The sequence below is a fragment of the Phaseolus vulgaris genome, chromosome 5 (assembly GCF_000499845.2).
Source record: "Phaseolus vulgaris cultivar G19833 chromosome 5, P. vulgaris v2.0, whole genome shotgun sequence".
Lineage (NCBI taxonomy): Eukaryota > Viridiplantae > Streptophyta > Magnoliopsida > Fabales > Fabaceae > Phaseolus > Phaseolus vulgaris.
The window spans coordinates 1,308,603-1,322,229 of NC_023755.2; the positions used below are offsets into that span (position 1 = coordinate 1,308,603).

The 13,627-nt window shown below is 24.8% G+C and overlaps 1 protein-coding gene across 1 annotated transcript; it reads right to left on the reverse strand.

Moving 5' to 3' along the window:
• Positions 1 to 159: 159 nt before the first annotated feature.
• Positions 160 to 9,493, reverse strand: LOC137836194 (uncharacterized). The gene is made up of 12 exons (XM_068645046.1): positions 9,451 to 9,493; positions 8,785 to 8,910; positions 7,006 to 7,114; positions 6,721 to 6,820; positions 5,385 to 5,458; positions 4,588 to 4,662; positions 4,169 to 4,493; positions 2,795 to 3,000; positions 2,412 to 2,711; positions 1,324 to 1,515; positions 1,148 to 1,236; positions 160 to 505 (listed from the first exon to the last, which is right to left on the reverse strand). The coding sequence occupies exons 2-12, from the start codon at positions 8,880 to 8,882 to the stop codon at positions 298 to 300; spliced, it is 1,776 nt and encodes a 591-aa protein (XP_068501147.1). The 5' UTR covers positions 8,883 to 8,910; positions 9,451 to 9,493; the 3' UTR covers positions 160 to 297.
• Positions 9,494 to 13,627: the final 4,134 nt, after the last annotated feature.

Sequence of the window (13,627 nt, forward strand, 5' to 3'; positions counted from 1 at the left end):
ATTAGCTTTCACCAATCTCCCTTAATGGAAACTCCAATTAAATTTTCTTAAAAAAAATATTTTTAAAATGAAAACAAAATATTAAAGGAAAATTTTGTTCTACTCTATGGTTTCCTAAGTAAGGTTCAGTAGTCCTATGGACCCTTGACACACACACTCACAAGCATATATATATATAGAGTAAAAACATAATATCATATTTGATAGAAGTAACTATCATTATAGTTGTTGAATATAAATATATCTCAAAGATCTTTCAGAATTATAAAATTAATTTCTAACAAGAATAGACTTCTTTTAATTATCATGGAGACAATTCTCCCATCCTCCATATTTTGAGGTGAAGGTTCCACCACCATGAAGTTGTGCATATTCACATATTGTTTCTCTAGCACAATGATCCCATGATATTGCAATATCCTTTAGTGACAAGGGTTGACTTAGCATTTTAAGAGAGAGTTTTAACTTCAATTTGGCTTTGAATGATAGATCCTCTAAATCCTTGCTGTTCAAAATGGAAAAGAGAGAAGCTAAGAATTTTCACTTTTTAAACACAAATATTAGGGCAACAATGGAAGAAGAAGAGTTGTTATATATGAGATATAATTATAATTGTTGAATGTAACGGGTTTAATTCATAGTTTATGTTATTCTTTTCTTATTTTCAATTTATAAATAAACACTTCTATGCGTGTATTTTATATAAGGGATATCAATCCTATATTTATTTTCTTGATTTTTAATAATACATTACAAGAAAATCATTATATATAAATCAATTTTAGAGTTGTTATATTGACTAAATTAGATACTATTTTAGAGACTAAACAAATTATTAATTTTTAAATTAGTTTCTATTATTGATTTTTGTTGCCAAATTTAGAATCTAAATAATTAGTAGTTAAAATTTTGGTAGCTAATTAGATACAAATTTAAAACTATTTATCACTAATAAAAACTAATTTAGAAAACAATAATTCTTTTTAGTCTCTAAAATAGGATCTAATTTAGTCAACATAGCAACTAATTATTTTTAGTCTCTAAAATTGATTTTTATTTAATAACTTTATAGTAATGATAATAAAATAAACTACTAAAACTATCTTGATAAATAGAAATAGAAGAAAAGATAATTCAATTCTCAAACCTGGCTTGTGATGGAATTTCATCTAGAATGACAATTGAGCAATTTGGATAGCTTATGGGAATGTGCAACCAAAGTGGGTTGATTATTGGCTACATGATCAAGATTATAGTCAAGAAAAGGAACAAAAACAAAGCAAAATAAGGTTATATATGAAAATTAAATATAAATCAATTCACCTTTTTGTGAAAATCATGCTTTGACATTGGGTTTAGATTAACAGTCACTGAATTGAAAAACAATTTGACAGTTAATCCTTCAGCAGGTGCAATTTGTTCTTCTGGAAAGATTTTACTTGTGTCAATGACTACCTCAGTGTCAATTAGTTGCTTGTTTATCTCCTTTATCTCTTCTGAAAGAGTATAATTTTCCTGCAAAAGTTACCAATGTTCATGTTATATGAAATGTGTTAGTTTTTATATACAAACATCATCATATTAATGGTTACTGGAGCAGGATCAAAAATTGAGGTTGTACCAACTGTGATCATGCCTTAAATCAATGAAGGCATGAAAAAATATATCTGTAGTTAAGTATACATGTTTTTAATAATATAACATGTGACATTTTTTAGCAAACAATATTTTTGGTAAACACAAATATAGTTTATATATTTGTTTCAAAATATTAGTTTCTGTTATGATCTCAAGTCCGAGAGATAGCATCGCTAGGGTCAATTACCGCATCCGAGGTATTGTTTGCTTTGGAGGTCGGTGTTCCGTCACGTTTTTGTCCTAAAAAGGCACTTCAATGGGTTGAGGGAGAAAAGAGTATATAAACTGTCATTGGTCTCGACTCCGGAGTGATGTGAGACTATATTGGCATACGAGAACAAACCCTCAAGTCGAGGTTTAAGGGAAGTGGATTCCCCCTAGCTGAGGGGCTAAGGAGCCTCTTCGGCCTCACGGTGGGCGCCAATGTTCCGACCTCAAGTCCGAAAGATAGTATAACTAGTGTCAATCACCGCATCCGAAGTATTGTCCGTTTTGGAGATCATGCTCCGTCACGGTTTTATCCTGAAAAGACGTCTAGAAGGGTTGAGGGAGGAGGGAGTATATGAACTGCCCTTGACCTAATGTTCTGACCTCAAGTCGTATCAGGTGTTTTTGATATTATTTAGGTGATGAAACTATAATATTTTGAAACAATATTTTTGATAAACACAAATATAGTTTATATATTTGTTTCTATCCGGAGAAATAACATCGCTAGATAAATCATGGTATATTAAACACAAATATAGTACATTATCATTTAGGAAGTTTACCTGAGCAATGCTTGAATTTGATGAGAAATGTTGATCTGAACTAGTTGCTTCCATGAAATTATCACCAATAGTGATTGCATTAACAAAACGATTGATTTTTGTTTCTCTTGGACCAAATTTGGTACGAGTCAAATATCTTGCTTGTGAATCTGTGACAACAACACCATCTGAGTCTGAGTCTATTACACCAATGGGTGGTCCATTCAATGGTTCAAGTGTTGACTTGTCATCACTCAAATGGAATATCATTCCAATCTCTCCACAAGAAGCCACCAATGCTTCTGCTGATATGGAAGTCAACTACAATTTTACCATAATTATAAACCTTTTAGTATGCATATAAAAGCCTTTTGTCATGAAATATAAATAGGTTTTTATCTAACCACTTTAATCAAGTGTTGCATTGCAGGGCTTGAATCATCAGAAATGGAACTATGATCTTCAAGATTTTCTTTCACTTCTTTAGTGCAGTTTTCATGTATTTCATTGCAGTTTTCATGTATTTCATTGAAGTTTTCACGAATTTCAGAACTGCTAATGAGAGGTGGGGTTTCACCACCTGTTTGTTCTTCTTCACCATTTCCAAATTCTGGTAAATAAAAAAAAATGTTTGTTATTAACCCTTGTGTTAATATAAATCATTAAAAAAAATTATGAAATAGAAACTAATTTTAGAGATAAAAAATAATTAGTTCTTATATTAATTAAATTAGATATTAGTTTAGAAACTAAAAAAAATTATTGATATATAAAGTAGTTTCTTTTTTATCTGTAATGAACTAATAACATTAAATAAAAGGCAAATTCTTCCCGCACCATATCAATTTTAACCTCCACCATATCAATTTTTTAAATTTCCAAAACTATCCTTATTCCAAATTAAAAAAATCCAAAATAATAATTATAATTGAGAAATAAAAAAATACATGTTGAAAAAAATTTTCTGAACACAAAACTAAAAATATATTCTGGATAAAAAATTTCAGAATTCAAAAAGAAATCCAAAATATTTTAGATAAAAGTTTCAAAAATAATTTTTCCATTCTTGTGTAAGGTTATTTTCGTTATTTAGGAGGGGTATTTTTGTCATTTTCTAGAGCTGATTGGGTGCATGCTGAAATTGATATGGTGGAGGGAGAAATTGTCTAAATAAAATTGGACAATTAAGGAATACCCCAACTCGTATACCCAAAAGAGGCTAGATTCTATCAACATACCATCTCAAAAACCTATATACATGTTATGCAATCTTATAAGGGTTGATCTTTGTTATTCTTTTTTATTATTGGTAGAGATGGAATAAACAGTAAGGTTTTTTTGATTGATATGTAGATGAAAATGTACTCTTTGAACATCATTATGATGTATAAGGGTTGGACCACCCAACCCATTTAATTTCATTGCTATTTGTTGGAAAAAAAATGTTATGAAATGACTTAAACATAAAAACCTAACTAGAAGTCCACAACATCAGATAATGGTGCAACAACCAACAGAAAAGACCAAAACCACAAGCTGTCTAGAGTTCTCAGTTTCTTTGGTAATTTCTATAATTGATAAATAGTTTCTAAATTGGTATCTAATTAGCTACCAATGTTTTATATTCTAAATTTGATAGGTAAAGCATTGATATTATGTTTTTAATCTTTAAAATAGTATCTAATTTAGTCAATATAATAACTAATTATTATTTTTCTTCTAAAATTAGTTTTTATTTAATGATAATGAATATATTAATTGGATTGAAAAAATCATACCTGGTTGTATAATATACTCTTCTGGTGGATGAGAAGTGATACTATGCAGGTCCAATACATGTGTTATTGGTTTCTTTGCAGATGCATCTTCCACTTTCTCTGCAGATGTTTCTCCCACTTGAGAAATTTTTGGTTTGGAAGTGACAATTTTATGTTGCTCAATAATTTGTATATATTTTTCCATCTTATCTACTCTTTGCTCAAAATCAGAGGCAATTTCTCTTTTATTGGTTTTGAACACTGCAAAAGTAAATTCCAGTGCCCTCATATGATGCTCACATTTTATCATGTCAGGTGTCTTTGGTTGTTCAGGAATGGCCTGAAACTTTAGTACAATCAAAAACATTAATCAGAAACAGAACACAATATTCTAAATCAAAGTTTTCAAATTAATTTATAAACTTTAAAATCTTATCTACCTGCTCAAATCTTTTGCTCAAACCTTTGTAGAGAATGTTGAGTTTTGTGCAATATTTGTTTTTTGTCTTTTGGACCTGCAGTAAGAATATGCACACAAACATTTTCACTTCATAGAGCTTCAATTTTGCTTATAACTAACTATCAACAACAATAACTAAATTGAACTGTTTGATGAAACTCTTTAAGTAACTTTTCATATTAGTAATATTATAACTCTTTCTTCTTCCTATTATTAGAAAATGTACTTTAAGTCTAACTCAACCCCATAAAACCGACACACCTCTCACACCAAGAGTGACAGCTGCTCGTGCGTGGGATAATATATTATGGGTGGTGGCTTGATAAACCCAACAAATACTCGCTAGGATAGTATCGAAATGGCTCTGATACAATATTAAGAAGTGAACTTTAAGCTTAACTCAACCCCATAAAATTGGCTCATGTAGTTGAGGTTTGCACCCACCTATATACAATGAATTGTCCTCATCTTAGTTGAAGTGGGATCTCCAACGCCTATCTTTTTTTTTTCTTTCTATAACATTAACAGAGTATGTGTGACACTTTCTCTTTATTTATTTATGATGTTTTTATATTATCATATTAAAAAAATTATATTATAGGTATGGGGTTTTTACAATATAATATTAAATTAAGCATGATAGTTTAATTCATGTTCTACTAATTATATTCAATACTAAGATCGTATTTTTTAACTAATAGCCAATAATCAAGATATAAAAATTATGCAAGCAACAAAAGTCACATCAAACGAAACAAAGTATATGTTTAATGTTACCTTCTGATACATTTGTGTCTGCCATTCTGCACTTACTTCTTTCTCTTTCTCTTTCTCTTTTTCTTTTTCTGTTCCTACAAAAAAAATAGAATTAACACATATTTAGTCAACTATTAGGAATATTCCATGCACAAAAATTCAATCAATTGAGTTATAGTTCAAAATATTATCCAAAATATTATAATTTCATTGGTTAAATAACAAAAGTTGTCATTTGTATACATCAAACCAAAATACCAAACAATCATACAACTAAGATTCTTAATGACTCAGAAACCAATAGTGTTTGTTATACCAACAAAACTACATGTTAGGATGTCATGACTCAACACAAAATCCTACAAATCCAAAACATAACAAGATCCAATAAGGAAAAGTAGTTCAAGATCATGTTGCTGTTAAAGCTCCCAAAATGACCCTTCAACTATGTTCTCAACCTTTATAATCTATTCTTTCTTACTGATAAAAATAACTATAACAAAAAGTTCAATTTTTGCAAGATGTTTGGTTTGATAAGGCTAATTTATTCTTCTCACTTGTAACAAGTTTCACTTAATACATATGTCTATATATACTTAACATGGGAGAATGATCTTGGTGTTGGTCATGGAGGTGAATGAAGGATTTTTTATAAGGAAGATAACCTAGTAAGAGTTGGTAATGTCTTAGGTACTCTTCAATTTGTAGAGATTCACCAAATCAATAAGTGTGCTAGAAACGTGTGCTACTCATCTTTTGATAGTTAATCAACTAGTAATTTTCTATAGCCTCAATTGTTGATAAAGAGTTTGCACTAGCTTAAAAAGAAATTGGAAGAGTTGTGTTCTTCCAAAAGTTCCTATATAATTTTAGATGGATAATTTTGACTAGGTTCTGAGTTAATTTATGTAAAAAAAAATACAATCCAATGTACATATATTTTTTATTTGGTCTACCTATAATGCATACTATGTACTTAATATTTAGTTTAATTTTTTTTATTAGTAAAAGAATAAATAAAATAAAATGAGACACTTCAGGTGTCTTCCAACCCTTATATAAGACACTTCACGGGTATCCCAACTCTTATATAGACACTTCAGAGGTGTCTCAACCCTTATACATACACTTTAGGGGTCAACCTGCTCAACACCTGACCTGCAGACAATCTTCAGACTCTACAGACCACCAAAACAATCCTCAAGTTGAAAGGAATGGTAAGCCAGATCAAAAGAAAACATCATTTACCATATCAATTAATTTATCTACACATTTTAATCATTTTTAAAAGGATGAAAACCAATTCTAAAATATAAACTAAACAAATAATTAGTTCATGTCACTAAATTGAGCACACCTGAGGTAGAGACTTTTGAGGATAAGATATTGGATTCCTCACTTTGAAATGGTGGCTTTGTTGCCTTCATCTTTGCTGATATTCTTGTCATGTACTCAGCCTACAAATATATATGCAATGACTAAAATATATTTTTTTCACTATATATATAAAGTATGAGAAATTTAAGCTTTTATAATGATATGATTTTCATATATAAATTTAGGAAAACATGTAATTATAAAATAAAAATGGACACACAAAATAAAAACAATAAGATGAGACATGTAAAGTAAATTAAGGTACCTCCTCTTTGGCTGTATCAAACACCTCTTCTTCGAATCTTTCAACAGACTTCATAAGCTTAGGTACATTTTGTGAAGAGAGAGAATCTCTCTTGATAAAATATTCAGCACTGTGAAATCATTATTTAGTGCAATTAGATTCAAATAAAAAGTTACAAAAACTACACTAGAAAAAAAAAAAATAAAGTCAATCAATCAAATATATAACCTAAAAAAGAATCTTGATTTAGGGTTTAGAGTTTACTAACCCTAAATAAAATCAAACTCTTTGAATCAATAGGAATCTAATGGAAAGATACATACAAATAAGAATATAAATTTAATTAAAAGTACATCAATGAAATTATTATTACTAAACATGATTTTTCTTAAAATAAAGCTGAAAATCATTTGGTATAATTTTTTTGACAAAAACTGCAAACATTCTCATGCAATTTTTCGGGCAAAAAATATAAACTCTTTCATGACACATAATTACACAACTCCTTGTACACCTAAAAGACTTATTGAGTTATAATAACAACTTTCATATTACTCAATGTCGAACTTTGATGAATATTCACTAATACTAACACTACTAGAAAATCATTAAATAGAAATCAATTTTAGAAACTAAAAATAATTAGTTACTACATTGACTAAATTAGATACTATTTTAGAGACTAAAAAAGTTATTGGTTTCTAAATTAGTTTCTATTATTGATAAATAGTTTCTAAATTGATATCTAATTAGCTACCAAGCTTTTAATATGTAAATCAGTTTCATGAACAATCCATGCTTGAATTCACCTACCTAACGTGAGAATAGACAACACAACCAAATTCTCATATTCTTAAGGTTAGGGGATAGTATTTCACTATTCCAAGAACATTATGTTGAAAACTTCTCACAAAATTTCATTATTATGAATCTAAACAAATAAGTATCCCTAATGATGTTAATTCTCAATTAAAGAATAACAGAGGAGAAACAATTTCCTAAACTCAATATGCCCAAATCATTTGAATTTTACCATATTTAATGAATTTCATTAGACTTAACATTTCTTATTCATTAAGTAGATTGACTAGAGATACTCTTCATCTTAATCAGGACTAGAGGGGAGAAATATTTGAGAGGTAACATGGAATGTATTATTGAATATAATGAATTTCCTATCATACTATAAAGGCTAACTAAATTTTATGAGACATAGTTCACTAGTGGTTATATGTTTATACAATCTGGTGGTGATGCCGATGTATGGAGTCAAACCAAGCAAATTATTATAGCTAGATCATCAATGAAATCAAAGTTGTTAGCTTTGAAAATGTCTGGTATTAAAACAGAGTGATTGACAAACTTCTTAATTAAAATTTCTTTGAGATGAAACCATTAATTTTTTCTTTTCTCTCATATTTTCTCATTTTTCTTTTTATAAATGGTTTAATGAATCACATGGAATACTCGAATTAGTTATAGGTGTAAAATAACAAAGTTGTAGATTATATTATATGTTTAAAGATTATATAAAAAAAATTATGATTGATTTTATTGATAAGGATAAAGAGTATTGGTAATATTTTTTTTATGTGTATAAAGGTTGTTCCTTACAACTCATGTCTATCTAGTTGAACAAAGATAAAGAGTGTTGGTAATATTTATGCCAATTTCCATCGTACATTTTGTAATAGTTACACAACAACCCAAGTAAAAAGAATTTCAACATATCAAACTATATTTAACCAATGTTATTATCATCAACAGTTAACAATAATTTTGTAAGTAAATTCTTCTTACATTTTCTTCACCATCATGTTACGACGGTCTCTAGATCTCCATCCATTAGCCTCAATAGTGGTTGCATTTGAAATAGGTCTCTTTTTGTTTTTCTCCATTTTATATGTGAAGATACTCAATATTTATCTGAAGAATTCACAAAAATGTGTGAAGGATATAAATAAAGAATAAAGGAAAAACTATAAATTGAAACTCTTCACCCTAAAATCTATCAAATTGAACATGAATCCAACAAATTTTATGAGTCGTGTTTAATTTTTTGAAAAGAGATTGTAAAAACATGCACACACACTAACTAATTTCACCTTATTATGATTCTTAACAAATATTCACTACACACCAAAGTGTCCTTTTAAGAAGAGTTCATCATCAAATGAGATTCAAGATTTCAAATTCATCACTAAAAAATTGGGAATTTGATTTAGATCTTTTTTAATACTCTTTATAACCTATGTCGACTCATTCTATCTAAGCAAATGGGGATGTGAACCCTAAAAATGTCATTGAAAACTATTAGAACCCTTACCACTAGAAAAAAATTATTAATACAAAGAATAAAAGAATAAAACAAGCACAAATTAAGCACCAAAGAACAAAAAATAAAAGAAAATTCTTACATGAACAAAAATAACATGCATAGAAAAAAGACACACAAAATATTGGTACCTATTTTCTACTTCACCAAGGAAGAAATGTGTGTATAAAGTATATTAGCTTCGTATAGTGTAGGGGTCTATATATTGTGTATAAAGATGGCACAAGCATTCATACGCGTAATGTAGTGTTATTTAAATAGAGACGTTACTTTTTAGACTTAATAAACAAGTTTGAGAGTTTAAAAGTGTAACGTTTTAAGTATAATTAAAGTTAAATTTATACCATTAGACAAATGTTTATGTCATTTTTTTGTTATTAAATACAAAATGGTTCATTAGGATAATTAAACTAGCAATTTGAAAATATGATTTAATGAACCATCATATTAAAAAATTAATGAATTGATAAAGTATTTGGTTCAAATAAACCTCAAAAACCAATTCATAAAAAAGAGATAAGAATAAATATGTTGGAATTTTTTTTTAATAAAAATGTCATTATAATTATAATTTTTAGTTTTTTTAAGATTTTTTTTTAATTAAAAAATAAATAAAATAAACTAAAACTAACCTATTAACAAATGACATTTGTCAATTTAAGAAAAAATTAACCTTTTCAATTTATGAAATGTGATTAATTATGATGAATTGATTATGGTATGATGTGAAATCTAAGTATCTTGACACATGTATTATTGAGTTGGTAAAGTATAATATGTGTATTAAGTTGATGTATTTTAAAAGTTATTGAAAATATAATCTTAATTAATTAAAATATATTTTGTAGTGAAATAACTAAATAGGGTGAAAGTATTTTTTTTAATATTCAATTTGGGCATACATTTTTTTTGTTTTTTAATTATGAATTATGCATCGAATATAGGTGCTAGAAAAACTTTGATTCGGTAAGTTTTAAACACAAAAACAATGAATTGAAGGTTTTATAATGATGTATAATGAATTATTAGACAGAAAAGATGTATAATGAATTTTGTAAAGCATAGAAAGGAAATAAATAAAGGGAAAATAAATTTGATTGTAATATCCAAAGTATAGATAAAGTATTAAAAATAAAGGAAAATGTTGCAAAAGAAAAATATTAAATGCAAGAAAGAAAGAAAGAAAAAAATTAAATAGTATAAATAAAATATATCTATAAAGTATACAAAGGAGTTTTCCTTTTTCTTTATGCACATCTAATATTTTTGCAACATTTTCCTTTATACACATCTAATATTTTTTCCCATAAAAAAACATCTAATATTTTTATTTTATTTTAATTATATTTTAAAATTAAAATATATATATATATAATAATATATAGAAGGATACATATTTAATATTTTTATTTTACTTTTAATTATATTTTAAAAATTAAAATTAAAATTAAAAAACTATTCAAATATTAAAAGTGATTTAGTTTGAAAAAGTAATTTAAACTAATCCTCTTACTCTTACACTTTGTTTAAATTAGAAAATAAATTTGATAGAATGAAAAAATAATTAATTTAAGAGAAAACATTAAAGAAAATAAAATTATTTAAATTAAGATAAATAGAATAAAGGTATTGTATACTAAAATCAATAACAATAATAAAATAAAGCCTGAGGAAATGAAACCAAAGTGAAGTAAAAGAAAATGAAAAGTATAAAATGTCAATCAAACAACTAATACAGTATTTATTTAGTAATCGTTATAATGATTTAGTAATTGTTATAATAGCTAATTAGAGAATATTTTAAAAATTAAAGAAAAATTTGGTTTTTAAATTAGTTTATATTAGTGTTAAATTGTTTATAAATTAATATTTAATTAGTTATTGTTTTCTCTATCAAATTTAGAATTTAAATAATTGGTAGTTAAAATATTTGTAGTTAATTAGATACTAATTTAAAAACTATTTAACAATAATAAAAATGAATTTTAAAAAAATATTTAAATTTATAAAATAATTTTTAATTTAATCACTATAACAATCAATTATTTTTTATCTAAAAAATTAGTTTTTATTCAATGATTCTTATTTATTAATTACTTATTGCTCATAAAAAATATTAATGATAATAATAAAAATATTAAATGTATGTAGCAGTTATGTTCAGTTTGAGAATAATTTATAATTTAAAAAAATATATTACAGATTACTTTGATAGGTTTCGGTTTTTTTAAAATTTCTAAACACCAGTTGTATAAAATGATAATTTAAAATATATTAATAAAATATTTTTTTATGATGTAACTTTAAGTTTATATATATTATAAGTTACATTTATTTATTTTTTAGAATGGACATTTTTTTTAATATAGAAAGTGTAAGTTATAACTACAATTAGTTTAAACTGACTGAAACAAATACTAGTGATTCAAAATACATTAAATAAAGTTACTCCAAAAATTAAATTTAGATTACTTAATTTATATCTCTCAACTTTCTTTTCCTTTTTCTTTTAATATAATGGTAGAAAAGTAAATTTAAAAATAAACCTTTACATTTTACACAACATACTTTCCCAAAAATATAAAATTAATAAATCTAATTGTTTATATATATATATATATATATGTGTGTCTGTGTGTTTTAATATATAATTGTCTATAAATTAGTAGTAAACATTACACTTATTATCATTAAATAAAATAAATTATTTAATATCATTTTAATTAATTATAATATATGTATTGCATGGTTTTAAAATTAATAAAATAATTATAATAAATTATTCTAAATTTAATACCAGTAAAATATATAATAAATTTTATTTATTTCTTATTCTTAATAAAATATAAATTTTCAAATTAAAAAAAATACATATTAATGCAATATATATATTGATTGTGTGATAATATCAAATATTAAAATATACAATTAAATTAAATTATAATATTATACTGGAAGATTAAATTTTCATATTAATAAAAATATTAGAAAATATAATACTAAGAAATAAACTATTACTAATTCAATAAAAAATATCTTTTGGAAATTTTACTACTAATTTTTTATTATTATTATTATTTTATAAATTTTACTGTGTAAGTTTATTTTTTATTTATTCATTTCATCGTTATTTTGACTCTAATTCGTTAAAAAAAATTAACTGAGTAGTAACATTTAACTGAAAAAAGTTTAAAAACATTATTATACAACCATGATTTTAAAACCACATTGTATGAACTTTTCTTATTTTTATTTACAATATTTGATGACAAGTTATAATTTCATTAAAATTTAACAGATAAATAAAATATGCGAAAATTAAAAAGTCAGATTAAAACGCCTTAAAAATATTTAAGTAATAAAATTTGTAAAGTAATGATGGTTGAATTATAAAATATTCAATTAAGTCTTATATTTATTAATTAAAATATAAAATTAAATTTAATTAGTTATTATTTGTTATCTTTAATATAATATATTAGGAACGTTATTAACAAAAAAATATTATTAATTTAATATATTAAATGTAATTAAATATATAATAAATTTTTATTTAATAATATCTTTTATTTATAATTTATATTTTACTGTAAATTAGTATTAAATATACTTTTCGTTATATTATATAATTAAATTAAATAATTAATTATATATTCGCTAATTATAATATATTTATCAGATACTCATAGGAGTTTAACTTACCATTGCTAAAAAAAGTATGATGAAACTAATTTTTAATTATTTGTCATTATTATTAAAAATAAATTTATTGTGTTAAGATAAAAAAATATAATTATTCATTGTATTAACTAAATTAAATATTATTTTAAAAACTAAAAAAATATTGGTATCCAAAGTATTTTCTATTATTAATAAAAATTTATAAAATAATTTTTTAATTGGTATCTAATCATTATCTACCAAAGTTTAGTTATTAATATTTTAAATTTTAAATTAATAAAATTAGTCTTTATTAATAGTTTTTTTAATTTATGAAATGATCTCTAATTTAATCAATATAATAATTAATTAATTAATTTGGTTTCTAAAATTAATTTTTATTTAATAATTTTATTGTTGTGTTGAAATTAAAAGCTCACTTCAAAAGGTATTATAATGTATATTACATTTTTTTAATCACTTTGTTGTATATATTTCTCTAAAAAAAATTCTTTATTTTTTTTTAAGAAAGCTCAACTTTTAATTTAACTATCACATTTTTATTTCCTCATCACCTTAAGAGTGATTTTTTTATCAATAAATAAATAAATAAAATAAATTTGTGAAAGTGATTGAATAGATAGAGGT